Here is a 17,850-nt window from a genome sequence, read left to right as displayed (position 1 = left end):
GGACACGGCAGGTGAGGTGGGGGCAGCAGTGGTTCCACCTGAGGGCTTATCAGCGACCGAGGCCAAGTGTCAGTGCCAGCAGCAGAGCCCCTGAGTTAGTGGCCGTGCCAAGGAGGCATGCATGCTCAGCATCCGCCGGGGAAGGGCCTGTGTATCTCTTGGGATCAAGCAGAAGAATGAGATTTCTGTAACGAGACAGAGACTAAAAATTTAGTAACACTGGTCTCGAAAGATGAGATGTGCTAACTCTGACGTTGCATTGTACGTGACTGTGAGCGTCCTGTGGGTTTCTGTTCAGTTGTTTTAATGACCTCGTTTTCTGAATGGCTTTGCAGTTACTGAAATCCCTGCCTGTGGGCGTCGGGCAGATCTATGGCTGTGATAACCCGTGGACAGGGGGCATTTTCCTGTGCGCCCTCCTGCTCTCCTCCCCACTCATGTGCCTGCACGCCACCATCGGATCACTGCTGGGGATAGCAGCGGGTAAGCTGAGGGCTCAGGCCCAAGTACCCAGCACCTCCTCCGCAGGCATCTTCCATGCTCTGGACCTTCCTGGAGAGCTCTACTTCCAGGGGACCAATGGGAGTTCATGGGTGCTCCCCCACCCCCGGCCTCCTACCACAGCATCCTGCCTTTGATGCACAGCGCTGACCCCACCTGTCTTCCTTAATAGGACTCAGTCTTTCAGAGCCGTTTGAGAACATCTACCTTGGGCTCTGGGGTTTCAACAGCTCTCTGGCCTGCATTGCAATTGGAGGAATGTTCGTGGCGCTCACCTGGCAAACTCACATTCTGGCTCTTGCCTGCGGTACGTATATTGTGCATTGGAAGGAGGGTCGCTCATAACTGTGGGATCAGTCCATACAGTAAAAAGGGACTATGTGAGACACTGGGGCCAGGTTCCAGTGAGGGCCCCCGGCTGCCTGCAGGTGTGAACAGGGCAAGTGGCATCCCCTCTCTGGGAGGATTAGGCTCCGCTGTGCCCTCCTTATTGGTTGTCGTGAAGACGGGAGAACCTGTCAAGTCGTGTTAACTATTTTGCCATATGTACGTGTTGGGGGATAGAAACTTGACTCATCCTATGTTCTTCATACTAATCGTTTGACCCAAGAAACAAAAATGGAAATGACTCAAGCTAAATACAGAGCCATTTCTCCTGCTGAGTCAGGTAGGACTCCATGTGGCCCTTGGAGAATCACACGAATCCAGCTTTTCTCACACACTTCAGGGAGTGTCAGAATCAACTGGAAGGCTTGTTAAAACACAGATGGCTGCCCGCCCCACCTCCCAGCCCCCGATTCCTCCTTAGAGGTAGGAGAGGAGTTGGCATTTCTAACGAGGGCCAGATGGTGCTTGATGCTGTTGGTCTTGGGAACCACATTTTCCAAACCACTGTGTTCATCCCTTCTGACCCCTATGTTCTAGCCAGACTCAGCCTGTCAGAGCTAGAAGAGGTTCTAGAGGTCTCCAGTCCATGCCCCTCGTTTTACTGTTGGAGTTCTGAGGCTAGAGAGATAAAGTGATGTGTTGAAGGGGACCCGGTCAATTAGGGTAAATGCAAGCCAGAATCCACATTTGCTAAGAACCTCTGAATTCCACACACTACACCACTCTGCTCCCCTGTGGCAGCCTCCAGGCCTTTAGGTAAAACCAAACCTCAAGTGATGTAGATTTAGAAAGCTAGTGGGTTTCTCATTCTGCCTATCACACGTACCTTCCTTTGGACAGGTCAGATTTTCCTCACTGGCGTAGCCTGATGGTTAGGGCTGTATACTGAGTTAGCTGAGATCCCAGACCCTGAGGCCAGAACCCTAGCTCTGCCAACTTGAATTTTGAGAGATGCCACACTCACCCCCACAGAGGCCATACTGATTTCTCCTCCACAGACAATGGGGAGTGCGTGTTCCGTCCATGCTGGGCACTGTCCATCTCATCCACAGATACGAAGTGTTGAGAGGGACCTCTGGCCCCCCTTGGAAAGCAAATCTCCCCCGCAAAATGTCACAGCAAGTTCTGGCTTGCCCATATCACCCTGCCCCCGACCCAACGAAAGACCAACTATATCAGCTGGGGTAAATAAATAACACACATTTATTACAGAGTTGCCCTTCACAACTTCACTGTGGTATTATCAGGAAGAGGCCCCAGGAAAGACTAAGGGAGCCTGGCAGGGCCGCCTTCCCTGCCTCCAAACCGGAAACTGCCCAACAGGGGAGTCCTAACTTTGTTATTTTGTCAATGCAAACTATAGACACATTTTGTCTTTATTTATTTATTTATTTGTTTGTTTGTTTGTTTGTTTGTTTATATTTGGGGGGGGGAGAATCTCAAGCAGGTTCCGCGCGAGCCTCAGGTGGGGCTTGATCTCATGACCCTGAGACCATGACCTGAGCTGAAATCAAGAGGGGCTATCATAAATAAATAAAAAGACTTACAAAAAAATGAATTTAAAAAAAAGGGATCCCTGGGTGGCGCAGCGGTTTGGCGTCTGCCTTTGGCCCAGGGCGTGATCCTGGAGACCCGGGATCGAATCCCACTTCGGGCTCCCGGTGCATGGAGCCTGCTTCTCCCTCTGCCTATGTCTCTGCCTCTCTCTCTCTCTCTGTGACTATCATAAATAAATAAAAAGACTTACAATAAATAAATAAATAAATAAATTTGAAATCAAGAGGGGGGGTTGGGTGACTGAGCCATCCTGATATTTTGTCTCTCTTTAATGCTGGGGTTGTCATAGTAGGACTCACACCTGGTGTTCTGCTGAGATGGACACTGTCCACTCGGCACTCAGGGCCTTTCTGCCCCTCACTGCCCAGGGTGCCATCAGAGTCATCACCTACACACTGTGGTGTTGCAGACTTGCACCTCTCCCGTGAGGTTTTCCCAGTCCCACTCAGCAAGCCTTAATTGATGCGCAGCTACTGTTAGACTGTCTGATGCTCTTACTATGGAGAGAAAAGCAACTTGCAATTGGAGACAGCTTGGAAACAGCATAGCAGGAAGAGACCAGAGCTACTGCTGGACCTTTCAAGTGCAATCCTTGTGAAAGGGAGAGGAATGGGGCACCCGGGTGGCTCAGGGGGTGAGCGTCTGCCTTTGGCTCAGGTCGTGATCCTGGAGTCCTGGGATCGAGTCCCGCTTCGGGCTCTCCACAGGGAACCTGCTTCTCCCTCTGCCTGTGTCTCTGCCTCCCTCTGTGTGTCTCTCATGAATGAATGAATAAATAAACAAATAAAGAAAGAAAGAAAAAGAAAAAAGAAAAGGAGAGGAATGGTGATAAGGTCTCATGTGCTCAGGGGAGGTCTCGTAGAAGAGCAGGTACCCAAGACAGCAGGTGCTTATCCTAGGGCTGGTGAATATTTGTTAAGAAAGGAAGGAAGGAAATGGGGGAAAAAGGAATGAAATTATCAAATCAAACAAAGAAGCTCTTCCAACCCACGCCCCTGCGCACTTCTGCTCAGAGCAGCATCGGGGTCCCCCCAACCGGGATGGGTTGGCAGCCAGTGTTGGTGGAAATACAGGATTGCATTTGAGGTTCACCGCCTCCCTGGAAAGCGCATCTTCAAGCTGCCCTTTTACAAAGGACAATACTGAGTGCCAAAGTTCAGTGATTTGTTGTACAGTAAAATGACCAGAGCTGGGGTTTGAAGCCCAGGCTGTTTCTGAGACAAGCCTTTCCCACGAGCATGAGACAATTCAGATGTGAAAGAATTAGGTATGCTGTTGAACAAAAACACTGGGATAAAAAGACCAAAGATTGGCGAAGGAATGGACGTCTGTGGTAAAGTAAATGAGCCTCACAGAGTCCCTCCTCCCCCTTCCCCCCACCACCCCCCACTACCCCCCACCGAGGTGGCTCAGGTGGCTTCTCAGGCCCAGGAGGTCTAGGTGGTGGGCTGGTCTCACGGGGCCAGCGCTGCCCCAGGGGCCTGTCTGGCCAGTGCACCAAGATTATTCTGCAGCCTGTCTTTCTGAAACCCCAGCTTCCCTGGGCTGCCTTGAGCCCTCTCTTCAATTGATGATTAGCTACTTGAGATCTTTGTTTTTGTTGTTTTACCACCAACGGTCACACATAGACTCAAATTACCGCTTTAAGATTTGTGCTCACTCAGAGTTAAGGAAAAGCATAACATACTAATTCATTGGCCTGTATGCCAACATTAACAGTATTGGGAACGATGTTATTATGGGGTGAAATCCCAAGTTTGTGGTCAGTCCTGCTGATTGCTGAATTACTCTGTCTTTATTTTTTTTATACCATTATTTTTTTTAATGACTGTGAATTCTAGTCATTAATAGGACAATCCTAGACGCATATAGTGTGGTTGTACAGAATCCATGCTATCTCAAGAAACATTCATAGGTTTCAATTTCTTCAAAGATTGTATTTATTTTAGACAGCAATAGAGTGAGTGAGGGAGGGGCAGAGGGGGAGAGAAAGAGAGAGAGAGAATCTCAAGCAGATTCCCTGCTAAGTGTGGAGCCTGACACAGGGCTCAATGTCATGACCCTGAGAATGTGACCTGAGCTGAAATCAACAGTCAGATGCTCAACCAGCTGAGCCACCCTGGTGCCCCCCTACATTTCATTTTAATTCAGTTATGTTCAGATAAAACAACAGGGAAGCTTATTTGCCATGGAAGGCCTTTTCCTTAGGGATCAGTGATAATAGCAGTGAAATAGTAACCACAGAAAAGCTACCTTTACTGAGTACTTCTCATTGCATGCTAAACCCAAGTATTACTCCTTTCATGATGACACCAACCCCATGAGAAATTTCTGTTACCTCTATGGTGCAGGTGAGGAGGTGGAGGCTTAGAATGAAGGCCACAAAGCTCCTAAGCAGTAGAGTCTGGATTTGAACCCAGAACTGCCAACTGTAAGCTCATGCTTGTAACCAGGGTGCTGAGAGCTAGCTGGCAAAATGAAAATGTACATTTCCTATAATGAAAAGTACACCTACTAAGTATTGTTGCTCCCTCCCCTTTTTTTTAGCCCTATTTACTGCTTACCTCGGAGTCAGCCTGTCACACGTGATGGCTATGGTGAGTTTGCCTTAATCTTGCTTCATCAGCAGCATGATCTATTGGCTCTCAGTGCCGTGGAAACCCCCCTGAAGTCCCCTGGGTGGGGTCCCCAGTGCAGGATCCATCGCTGTGTTAGCCACTACTTTCCCATCTCCTGCACCTGCCTGTTCCACACACACCTTGCTGAAAATATCAGATTGCATAATTTAAAGCAGTGAAACTTAGGTTGTATACCATATTTACCAAGTTCATACTCTGAGTGCCAGGGAAGTGATTTTAGAATATTTTCTACTTGAACAGAAAGCCAGAGCCATGTAGTGGTTGAGAAATCAGGAAAGGGAGGGAAAGGATAATTGGCTAAAGACCCAGATGGTTTGGATTTCGTTAATTGAGCCATTTGTTAAATCCCCAGTGAGTCATTAATAAGAAGCATTCAGACCCATGTCCTAGCTGAATTATTTAATAGGCAAAATTGTTACCTGTGTAGTGCCTCCTGCCACTCTTTCTCCTTCCCTTTTGGTCCTTGACCTTCTCCTTCAGACCTGCCTGAGTTGCCAAGAACAGCCCAGAGCAAGGACTTCCCCTCAAAGAGCTTAGAGTCTGTTTGGGAGCCAGAAGAAAGGGAGGAAAACCAGGAGAGTCCAAGATGAGTCTGGGTGGAGATCAGGAGAGAGGTCACCATGGGCCAAACTAAGCAAAGAGGGCCCTGTGGGTGTGAGGAGGGGTCAGGGGCCACTGGTGGCTTCCTAAGTAGGCAGCTCTGTCTATATTCCAATGCACACTTCAGTTTGCATGTGGTTCCAGACAAGGGGGTTCCTGAGACAGAACTTCATCTTGTTGGGAAAGATGCATGCTTTGAACTTGGGTTGACTTGGTTTCCAGTCTTCACATTACCACTTATTTACCCAGAAACTTGGATTATTATGCAGCCTCCCTAAGACAATTTCCTCAGCTTTTGCAGACATAATGCCAATTTCATCAAATGGCCATGAGACGTAAATATGTAAGGTAATTACCTAGTTTAGGACCTAATGCCGAGTTGGCATTATCCAATGAAATAACTTATTGGGGTGCCCAGCATCATCTTCACAGTGGTGTAGAAACCCGACTGTATGAGAGGGAGGGAAAGATGTGCAAAGTGGACATTCCCAGACCACCCTAAGGAATGGATGGTGACATTTCAACTGCTAAATGCAGTCCCACTGGGATCGTGGACTCCAACTCAGTGGGCCTAAGCAGAGTCCGGTTGGTGCCCCAGGATGCATCCCCCTGGACTGAGTGAGAATGGGATGGGGGCTAGTGCTTTGTGACAGGATCTCAGAGGAGTATGTGGCTTGTCTCTTCCTCTTCAGGCGGGACTGCCAGCCTGCACCTGGCCCTTCTGTTTGGCCACACTACTGTTCCTCTTGCTGACCACCAAAAACGCCAACATCTACAGAATGCCCCTCAGTAAAGTCACTTATCCTGAAGAAAACCGCATCTTCTTCCTCCAAGCCAAGAAAAAAAGGATGGTTGAAAGCCCTTTGTGAGAGCAACCCCCACCCATGGCCAAGGTCGCAAGGGGTGACTGACAGCCCCAGGTGACTCCCGGGGTCTTGGCAAACTGCTGTTTCTTCACTAGTGACAATGTTCATACTAACCCATTGGCAATCTGTTCTTAGGCTCGCTCTGTAGCTCTCTTTTAGACTCCAGGAACATCCCCAATCATGTGAGAGACACGTCAGGATGGTGTGCCCTGGTGGGGCGTTGGTGCTAGACTGTCATGTCGTTATAAAGTCAAACAGCTCCCACAGAAAGAAGACACGAGACCAGAGCTAATTATTTACCGGTGTTCTTGGTGTTTGGTTGGCTACATGATGTTAACAGTATTAAAAACCAAGCTCAAAAAAGGAAAAAAAAAATCAAGCTCTACAAACCAACTAAGCCTTAAGTGAATGGAATTCATGACCACGAAGTTAGTCAACCCAGAATTCTCAGATAAGCAGTTTGACTCGTTTAAAATCCATACAAGTCACTTGATGGGAAGAGCACTTGGTGTTATACTATATGTTGGCAAATCGAACTCCAATAAAAAAAATATTAAAAAAATAAATAAAATAAAAAACCATACAAATCACACTTGGCAGCTGTGGCCACAGCTCATTCTCCAGCTCCTGGGCAGCAGAGGGGCCTGGATGCTGCCCTGAGTGTGTTGCACTCTCCCCTCCAGGAGATGGTTGATTCTTTCCAGGCCGACACAGCTATAGGAGGGAGAAAGGGGATTTTATCAGTTAAAACTATTCTGTAGTGTCATTTTCCTTCGACACTGCAAAAGATGTTTTAGATAAATAAAGCTTATGATAATTTTCTTGGGAGAATGGATTTGTTTTTTCAATGAGGTAAAATAACAAGTTTCTGGCTTAACCAATTCCTAGATATTAAGGAAAAGTTACATTTTTATAAAATAATCGGCATAGCTATTTTTAATTCCATACCCAAGTGGATTTTATAAATGCCTGGAATGCGTAGAACCAAGTCATCAACATCCAAGGCCCTTTGAAACCACATTTGCTACTCCTTTGAGGCTATGTCTTATATCTTATAAAGCCTGGAAGGGAAGGTCAGATTGTTTCTGGGCGTTTAGAGCTTGTTGAGTTTCCTACTTAAAAAAAAAAAAAAATCATTATTTTCTGTACGCTCACAATGTTCTTGCTCAGAAACCCGAAAAGACATACCAGTAAAAGGGTTCTCCTGTCTTTCTTTGTATTAATTTTAAGGTTTTTGGTCCCATAAACATTCTATGAACAAATGCACAGAGGATGCCGTGGAAAGCTCTACTCACTACCTTCTACTTCATTCTGTATCAATCTGCTATTTTGGAGGATTCAAAAAGAGAAATAGTGGAAGTCTAAGGTTTTTTTCTTGCCCTTTGGGTTTGCAGTGCTCAGTGCAAAATAGACAAGTTTGCTGCCGGAATAAGCAGAAGAAGGGAAGTAAACCTACAAATATTTTGGGGAGAAGTCCACTTCTTCCTTTTCTCAGGGACACAAACATTGTTCCAATGTAACAACCATGTAACCAAAGCCTTTTGAAACTCTGAATGGGCAACTGTGTAGATTCATGTGTATTCCAGTGGGAAAACTAAATGTTCATTGTTTGAACGGAAATCTCCCTTGTTAAGGAATTTGTGAAGCAAGACTGGGGGAGATGGGTCAGGTTTGGGGCGGGGTGGTGGGGTGGGGGAGGACACAAAAAAGCAAGCAGAACCAAAGATAACCAGGAGTGAGGAATCTGAGCCATGGTGGAGGGAACCAGAGCCTCTAACACGTAGGCCGCCTTCGCAAGGAGCTCCAGAATGATCTCTACCTTCTCCTGGTGTGCTCACACAATCATGTAAATAGGAACAGTCTAAGGCCTTGTACATTGTCTAATTTAAATGGTATTAAACTTTTCAAGCTTTTTTTTTTTTTTACTGAGTATTATCCTGAAATGAAGTGAGTATTTTGTCAGTTTTCTTAGGAATCAGCGGTATTCTTGCCTTTTGTCTGTAATAACAGTTTTCCAAGTAAGAATATGAATAAAGTTATACTCACAGCTCAGTTTTGTGTAAAATTTGTTTAAAAGTCACCTATGCCAGGCACCTAGGTGACTCAGTTGTTGAGTGACTGCCTTCGGCTCAGGGCGTGATCCCAGAGTCCTAGGATCGAGTCCTGCATTGGGCTCCCCACAGGGAGCCCTCTGCCTGTGTCTCTGCCTCTCTCTCATGAATAAATGAATAAAATCTTAGAAAAAATAAATAAAAGTCATATATGCCTTTTATATTATGGTGCATATTAACCATCATGTGCCTAAGACTGTGTTGATTACAATTGCTTCTATTTTGGTGTGCTGCTGTCCTTATTCCTTCCCTAGACTTGCTAACAGCATCAGATGTGTAGCTGAGCAAACCCTGTTCAACTCGATTATGGACCTATCCCTGTGGACCTCCTCTCAACTGCGCACTGTCCTCCTCGCTCAGGGGTGAGAAGGGATCACTAAGGGGCAGTCGCCGATGTTCAGGCTGTGCTCCTAGCACTCTGGGATGGATATCCCGCCAGGCAGCTGTCCAGGTCCTGGGCGCCCCCCAGGACGGAGGCTGGGCACAACTGAGTGGCCAGCATTGTGGGCAGGGCTACTTCTCAGAATGTGACCAGTGACGATGAAGCCAAGCCGTGCTCCTCCCTGCCTCCTGAAGCACCTCTCTCCCTCCTCCCTCCATCTGTGGTTAGCGTGTTTGCATCTGCCTTTGGCTCAGGGCATGATTCTGGGATCGAGTCCCACATCAGGCTCCCCGTGGGGAGCCTGCTTCTCCCTCTGCCTGTGTCTCTGCCTCTCTCTGTGTGTCTCTCATGAATAAATAAATAAAATTTTAAAAAAAGTGGGCTTAAGGCCCATAATAGTCTGCTTTCACAAGCTCTTAAGATTGAACTACACAATACATGTAGTGTTCAAAGCAGACATATATGAAAGCAACTAAAAGAAAAGACTGCTTCCAGGCCTGACCTCGACCTTCCTAAGTGTTAACCAGGGAGGTGTTAACACAGCTAAAGCAAGCTTACCCCTAGTGGGAGAGCTGGTCAATGGCTGAAGCTTAGGCGTTGGTGGCAGACAGAGGCAAGAGGTCTTCAGCCCTGGGAGTTGAGTTGTTGAGTGACTGCCCTCGGAGTGGTGGCCCAGAAACAGGTGTCAAGGGGGGGACACCTGTGGTGGAGATGGGCACACTGGGGGGATCACAGTTTAGCAAACATAATCATTTCAAGCAGCTAATGCCCCTTGTCTAAGCCTTACTCACAAGCTATTTGACTTCCTGTGTAGATTTGCCTTCTAAGGGAAACAATGCACTTGTCTGTACTTGTGCATTTCTGACCCTCTATAGTTACATTTCTCATCTAAATAATGCAATTTTGCTAATAGGTTTTTGTAAAGATTTGTTTTTTGTTGTGTGTGTGTTGTTGTTTGTTGTTTTGCCAGTACCTGTCTCCAAAAGCCAAATCACCCCGTAGTGTTCCAACAAAGTTAAATTTCTGAGGCTACAAAGGTGGGTGGGAGTGGGAGGTAGTCAGGGAAGGCCGTCCTGAGGATGTGAGGTTTAGGCTAATACCTAAAGGGGAGTAGACCAGAGCTGGACAGGTAGAGGGATGTGGAGGATGGAGGGAGCAGTGTTCTTGGCAGATGGATGCTCATGCATCCAGGCCTTGAGACAAGGAGATTGGTGCTCTCAAGAAGTGAGAGAAGACTGATGTGGCTGGACCGCAGTGAGTAGAAGGGATTGGAGTGGATTTGGGAAACCAAGTAGACCCTGTAATAATGCAGGAGAGAGGTAGTTGGCTTGGACTCAGTGGGGGCAGGAGGATGGAGAGAAGTTCATGGGTGTGGGAAACAAAAGGTGGAATCCTCAGTACTGGATGATGGGTTCATGTGGGAAGCGAGGGAGAGGGAGTGTCAAGGATGACTTCCTGAACCCTCACTTGGGCAACAGGTGGATGGCGGTGCCACACAATGAGATTGGAGCACTGAAGAGTCACTTCTCCTCTCATGCTATACATCTCCCTGTCCAATCCTTTCTAGAGCTTCAATCCAGGCCCTCTGTTCAACTGTCTACAGAGGCTGTTCCAAAAGCATCAATTTCAACACATCCAGGGCAAAACTCATCTTCAACTACTCTGCTCTCAAGTTACTGAGTTATGAGGAAAGGTCGCACCCTCTAGCCAACTATACAAGCCAAAAACAGGGTGCCACTTTTAGCTTCCTTCTCTCACCAATGGGCAATAGCCAAATTCTAAGGATTTTACCTCCTTCATAGCCCCCCTTGGTTCATTAATTGGTAAATATTTATTGAACGCCTATTTATTACATAATGGGAACTGGAACTACCAGAGTGAACCAGACAGTCATGGCCTCTGCCCTCACAGGAACTTTATGAGGTGAACAGACAAATAAATGAGTAAAGGGAGTAGTGTGGTGATGAGGATGAGCAAGAGTAGCTGGGCAACAAGGTTGAAGGAAGAGTATTTCAGTGAGTTCTTCCTTCTAAGAAACAGAAGACAAGAACCTACCGCTAAATACCAGGCATCCATACCAGTCAGCATGCTTTTGGTAGCAAGTAATAGAACAACAACAGTAGTTTGGTTCCTAAAGTAGAAAGTTCTGTTCCAAGTTTGGTTGCAGCTGCTCAACGAGGTCATCAAGGTTGCAGTATCTTTCTATCCTCCTCATCGTTCTCAGCATCCTCAGAAGACTTCATGTCCATCCTCAGGCTCGTTGCCTCATGGTCCCAAAACAGCTGCCTTGTTATAAACATCACAACCACATCAGGAAGAAGGAGGCAACCAGAGTTGCAAGAGAGTCACTCTTTCATGTCTCTTTTTATCGGGGAGGAAAATCTTCCCCCAGAAGCTCTCTCCACATACCTTGACTTGTGTCTTTTTGGCAGAACGGGGTCACATGGCCATTCCTGGCTGCAAAAGAGTCTAGGAAAGCATGCATCTGGCATCGTCGGCCTCTATTGTAGCAGGTGAGCTCTGCCATATTGCAGGGAAAGCAGGAGGAATGGCTACTGCACAGGCAGACAAACGTGTGCCACGGTGGCATACAGTATACGGTACCTTTGTGCCCAGACCACACTGGAGAGAGCTATGTGGTGACAGACACGACAGTCTCTTGTGGGACTCCCAAGGGGGTTTGGGACAGAGACCTAAATGGAGACCTTTTACACAGAAAGACTTTGTAGAATCCTTGCTGGAATATTCCCATAGTACATTAGGATGCCCCAGCTTCAAACAAAATTTTATAGACTAACAAGATCCTAAACAAAAGGTGAGGCAGCTAGTGATGACAGTCAGAGCAAGGGAAGTCTAGGGTTACTTTGTGCCTCAATTAGTCGTCTCTATCTAAAGCGGTGAAACTTCTAAATCATCCGACGTCAGAAGGCCCCGTTGGGAATAGTTGCGTTGCAATTCGATTCCAGCTCAGTGAAGCACTGAAAACAAGTGTCTGACATTTTCTGCTTCGTGGTTTCAAATAAACAATGAGAAAGCCAGTTTCCTGCTTTGGGGCCGGGCCCATTGGATCCTGGCCCTTAGAAGCTTTGAATGATATCACAGTGACATGCAAGCACTGGAAGAGGAAGAAATGAAGCACGGAGGAAAGCTGGCACAGCGTCAGGAAATCTGGCTAAAGTTAAGTCCCTCGGACCACAGGAAACAATGGCAGCTAGGACATGAGTCAGTGACCCCAGAGCAAGCACGGCTTTGGGGCAAGGAGAGTACATATAGGCAGGTCACAGGAGTGGCGAATCCAACAGGGAGCCTTTCTACGTTCTGAGAGCCCGTGTCGGCCTCTCAACAGCAGAGTAGATGTGTGGTAGCAAGTAGCCACACACAGCACTTGAAATAAAGCCAGGCCCGGGCAGCCCGGGTGGCTAGTGGTTTGGTGCCGCCTTCAGCCCAGGGCCTGATCCTGGAGACCCGGGATCGAGTCCCATGTCGGGCTCCCTGCATGAGGCCTGCTTCTCCCTCTGCCTCTCTCACTCTCGTTCTCTCTCTCTCTCTCTCTGTCTCTCATTAATAAATAAATTAACTCTTAAAAAAAAAAAAAAGCCAGCCCCAACTGAGCTGTGCTCGCAAGCACATATGGGATTTCAAACATATAAGACCAAAAAAAAAAAAAAGTAAAACAACTCAATAATTTTGTATATTGATTAAACATGGAGATGATGACACTTTGGATACATCAGGTTAAATCAGGGATATTATTAAATTAATTTCACTTACAAAAAATGTTTCATGTGGTCACAAGAAAATTTTAAATCCCATACATGACATGTATTTGTGGTTCATCTTATATGTCTGTGGGACAGTGCTGGGCTTGACAGTGCCCCTCCCGGGTCTCTTAATGGTCTACAATGTCTTCATGACAACTCAGATGGCACCAAGCCCTTGGAGCTCAACCTTCTAGAGAATTCATTATTCATCATCATGAATGGGTAAGAAGACTTTCCTCCTGTATCACATGGTGGAGACATAGTTAGCTAATTCCAGAGTGTCCATTTCAGATAAAAATGTCACACCTTTCCAGGGATACCTGCTGTACCTCAAGGACGTCATTTTTTAAAAATAAGCATAACCTGCTACTAGAGTGAGGAGGCTGATTTTCTCGTGTGTGGTATAAACTTATCCCGAAGGCAGCCCCTGGAAAGGAGCCTCAGAGACGCTCAGAGCTGGGGCAGCACCATCGGGATAAGTGGGCTGCCCTGCGACGTGCCCACATGAAGAACACAGTCTCCCATGTGTACAGGTACTCGTTAGTCACAAGCGATGAAAACAGTGAAGTAGCCGGTTATGAGGCAATAGGGAACATTGGGGACCGTGACAAATTAAAGGTTGAGCACCCCATCTTACCTGACCCCCACTAAAGCATTCACATTTCAGATGTTTTCAAATACTCTGCCAGGCAAACAAAGCCAGTTTAGAGGCTGGATGTCTTCCAAGGGCTCCAATCTGCAAGTTCTATCCCCAGGCTTATGAATGCTCCACAGTGTTTCTCAACCAAGAGTATTTATCAGGATCATGCATAAGAACCTTCGAAAAACTCTGATTGTCCCACCCCATTCTGGGCCTCCTGAATCTTTAAAAACTCTACAGATTATTCTAACGTGCTCTCCTTTTAAGGTTTGTATGTATGTATGTATGTATGTATGTATGTATGTATGTATTTACTTGAGAGAGAGAGAGAGCTCGTGAGCACAGAGGGAGAGAGAGAAACAGGCCCCACTGAGCAGGGAGCCTGATGCAGGGCTTGATTCCAGGACCCTGGGATCATGACCTGAGCCAAAGGCAGGTGTTTCACCAATGGAGCCACCCAGGTGCCCCTCTAATGTGTTTTCCTACATTAAAGCTACTGCAAGTTCAGAAAACTCAGAGACCAACAGAAGCTGGATGGCTTCCTGGAGGAGGTGTGACTCTACCCTTGTTCTGACACATTTTCTCCCTAGCTTATGGAGACTTGGCTTTGGAGCCTCATTTGGTTTCCTCCTGGGACCCCTGACTACCACCCTTTCTAGAACCACTGCTAGGGGCAAAAAAAATAATGCTGTCATTAAGGAGCCACGTTTTGGTGGGCCCTAAGATTAACCATGTGGTTGGTGTTCTCAGGGGTAGAATTTAGTGATTCCTTCCAGGCTACAAAGTGGAATCTACAGACCCAGGACGTGGCATTAGGTACATGACAGGGGTGCATGTACCTCCACCAGAATCAGTGCGGTCACACCTGGACCAGATCAGGCCCACACCTGCATGATCTGAGAGGCACCCAGGCCCTAAGACACCTTCGCCAGCAGCTGCCCGTGCAACCGGAAATGCCTCCCTTGAATTCTCAGGGAAACAGCATTTTCTTGTGACAGCTGCCAATCCCTTAAGATCTCATATTAAAAACCCAGTGGAAATCATTGATGGGGTTTCTTCCCACCGAATCATAAGAAAGAACAAATCGTGTAGGAAAGGGGTTCTAGAAAGATTAGATGGGCGAATCCAAGGAAGGTGGTCATCTGGAACTAGGGGAGCTGTCATGCAAGAGGAAGAAGGGGAGGGAGTGTGTGTGGGGGGAGACAAGCAAGAGGAAGCCAAGGACAACGCATGATTGAAGCACAGTGAAGAGAGAAGCCAGGCGGCAGGACCAAGGAGCCGGGCAGGTGCGAGCCTGTGCCAGCAGGGCCGGCTGTGGGCTTCCTTCCTCGCTCTTTAGAACGCGGCTCCTTCCTTTTCCCAGAATCTTGAAATCCCAGCTCGCCTGCCCTAATGGCCATCTGTTGTTTTTCTCTTCCCTACATACTTCCTACCTTCTTCTGGTAACAGCACCTCCCTTCCCTGAAGAGATCTGCTCCTTCCCATTAATGGGGTTCTCTTGAGTGAGGGGGGCTGCCAGCCTCTACATCCTCCCTCCTTCCTCCCAGGCACCATGGGGTCAAGGGGCTTGGACCAGGCCCATCAGAGTTCTCCAGTCCCCCCAGTCACAGGGATCAGCCCCAAGCACCACCTGATCCTTACTGAGCCAGTCAGCTCCTCCCGGGCACGGACTGGAAACCTGAGCAGACACCCCGGGATAGAAGGAAGCTACGGCTGACAGCGGGGGTGTGGAGACCGGCCATGCAACACCCGAAGCCACCTGGGCTTCCTCCCCTGCCCCACCAGGCCAGGTTACTATTGCTCCCACATACTGAGCTATCCCCATGTCTTTCCCATAAACTGGGACTTCAGGGAGGGAGAATCTGTTTCTGTTGTTGCAACCAACAGCCAAAATGGACACAGAACATCAGAGTAACACACTTAGAATAGGCTGAGTCGAGGTTGGCTGGGGGCGGGGGGGAGCTAAGGGAGGACCCCCCCCCGTCCTATCCCAGGCTGGGAATCGGAGAGTCCTTGCCACAAGGGGTTACGTGATTAACCCCTGAGTGTTATGACCCCCAACTACACATCCGCGCAGCTAAAGCTTCAGGAAGGGCAAGCAGGAGAATGCCCGGACGTGGGGCGCACGGCTCCTCTTCTGGCTTACTCAGAGCAGGATGCCTGTTGAGATGCTCCTTCTGCCTTTAGCAAAATGCAACAGCTGCCTGGGGGTTGAATAATTGGGTGTCTGTGCAAGTTATTCACCTCTGGTCCTGCACTTTCCCCTTGGCCTGTAGGCTTCCACTAACAGGGTGGACCAGAGGGAGCCCGGAGGCGGAAGGTGGGAAGAGAGGTTTGCCACATTCCGCAGCAGTCACCTGTCTCTTGTCCTTGTCCCATAACCAGACTCAGAGGTCCCAGCCCTAGAGGCAACCAGCTGGGGGGGGGGGTCCCTTCCTCAACCGAGTTCTGTCTGTCTCTGCACTAAAATTACTGTCCTGATAGGAAGCAGCTACCTGGGAGGAGGGAGAGAAGTGGGGAAGTCTTATCCTCAGGCCCTTCCCAACACATTCTATTATAAATTCACTCCTTGCCAAAAAAAAGCTTAGCGAGTCCTGGCCATGATTAAGTGTCACTTACTGGGGGGCAGCCTGGCAACAGAAGAAGTAAAGACATCCAAGCTGGGAGCCCTCACCCTTTATGCTTTAAAATGCTCTAATCGGATTTTCCTCTGGCCATGCCCTTCCCTGCAGGACAAATAGCCCACGGGACCCAGGGGACATGTCCACCTGGAGCCTAAGACCTCCTTCTAGACGTTGCCTCAAGCACCCAAGATCACAGAATGTCCTGGCCAAGTGGCCAGAGCCTGCTTCCTGGGCCCAAGAGGACCCCTTCTCAAGTCATTCTTCTGAGGGAACCCTGTGCTGTCAGGTCTCATGGTGCTGCTGGGAGACAGCAGATGGAGCTGGGAGTGACCAGAGATTGGAGGTGCCCCCGAAGCTGTACAGGTCCAAGCAGGAGGCCCTGTCATGCAGGACAGAGCTGAGTGGGAAGAAAAGGTTAGGGAGGCATCAACCGGAAGCCTCTTTCTGTGCTCTTGCCCCAGCCTCATAAATGTTGGGGGAGGGTCTGATGGGAAGAAACTCAGCTCTGCCCCCTGGATCCCCTCCATTAGGCTGGGGGCTGGAGGGATGAGCTAAGAGGCCAAACCTCGAGGCCCAGAGTCAAACATCAGACTTAACGGTAACGCTCCCCCGATGTAATCAGTGAGAGTTTTGTTGAGCTTTATTGACGGAGATGCTCTAGGCTGGACACACAGAAGCTTATGATTATATCAACTCCAAGGCAAACCCGGGCTCTAAAGCCCATGCCAGGAGGAAACGGACCTCAAGGCCCAGTCTCAGCAGCCAAATCTTGCCCGCGGACCCTCAGGTGCTGCCAAGGTGAACCCCAGACAGAAGCTCCAGCAAGCAGACCACAGGGGAGCCACAGTGGCCACCCAAGGCCTCACCTGTTGGCTCACTGGGGGCAATGACTCAGCAAACATGTCTGCTTGCTTACTCATGTTCCTGACCAGCAGGATATGCACCCTCTGGGCCAGGGGCCATCATCTCCTGTGCCCTTCTTTAAATGGAAGCCTTTATTGTTATTCTGTTCCCCACCCCACAACCGAGTGTGCTGCGCGTGGCACATCTATCTTTCTGCGAGGTCTTGCCGAGCACATCCAGCCCTGGCGGGGAAGGGTATTCAATAGACTTCTGGTTGTCTCCCAGGGGGAAGGAGGTATGAGCAATGGGGTATTATCTTAAGCAGGAACAGTTCTGAAATTGTGTATATGGGAGAAGAGGATGTGTGAGCTGGGAAGCAAATATAATTGTTGTCTTTGTTCAGTGCGCACCTCCGTCCTACCCCAGACTCTTCCAGCCACAGACCTTGAACCCCTGATTGCACAGGGAGGTCCGTGAGCCAGGTTAGAACAATCTCTGCACTTTACCACAGTAATTGATTTAGGAAGGTCATCTGACAATAGCTGCCCATTTCAATTCTTCTGGCTGTGGAGAAAGGCCATCTGAAGTTGGAGAGAATGAGGCAAGGAGAAGAGAGAGAATGTGTGTGTGTGTGTGTGTGTGTGTGTGTGTGTGTGTGTGTGTTTATGCATGCACGCTGGAAGTCCAAAGTGTCTGGGTCTGGTCCCTGAGGTGACCATAAATTCCGACTTCTGTGTGTCTGCCTTACCTCTTGATTCTCTGAGCTTGCTCACCCTTTTCTGCCTAAGCTAGTAAAGAAAATGTAATTATCTCTGTCACCTAAAAGTCCCAACAAATCAACCAATTCTGAACATTTGAGCTGAGCTTTCCTAAGCCATGCCCCTGTGCAATACCTTCTGGAGTAATCCAGGTAAGAGATAATGGACAGAATAGTATTGG

At 48.2% G+C, this 17,850-nt stretch overlaps 1 protein-coding gene across 2 annotated transcripts in view; it reads left to right on the top strand.

The window, feature by feature from the left end:
* Nucleotides 1-8,201, top strand: part of SLC14A1 (solute carrier family 14 member 1 (Kidd blood group)) — a 29,753-nt gene extending 21,552 nt beyond the window's left edge. For both annotated transcript variants that reach the window (XM_055324053.1, XM_055324054.1), the window contains 4 exons: nt 336-483; nt 674-808; nt 4,993-5,042; nt 6,377-8,201. In XM_055324053.1, coding sequence (XP_055180028.1) covers nt 336-483; nt 674-808; nt 4,993-5,042; nt 6,377-6,553 — 510 coding nt within the window. In that variant the 3' untranslated portion in view covers nt 6,554-8,201. The remainder of the gene's footprint in view (nt 1-335; nt 484-673; nt 809-4,992; nt 5,043-6,376) is intronic.
* Nucleotides 8,202-17,850: the final 9,649 nt, after the last annotated feature.

Source organism: Nyctereutes procyonoides, unplaced genomic scaffold, assembly GCF_905146905.1.
Source record: "Nyctereutes procyonoides isolate TBG_1078 unplaced genomic scaffold, NYPRO_anot_genome, whole genome shotgun sequence".
Lineage (NCBI taxonomy): Eukaryota > Metazoa > Chordata > Mammalia > Carnivora > Canidae > Nyctereutes > Nyctereutes procyonoides.
This window is presented reverse-complemented; position numbering and strand designations above follow the sequence as displayed.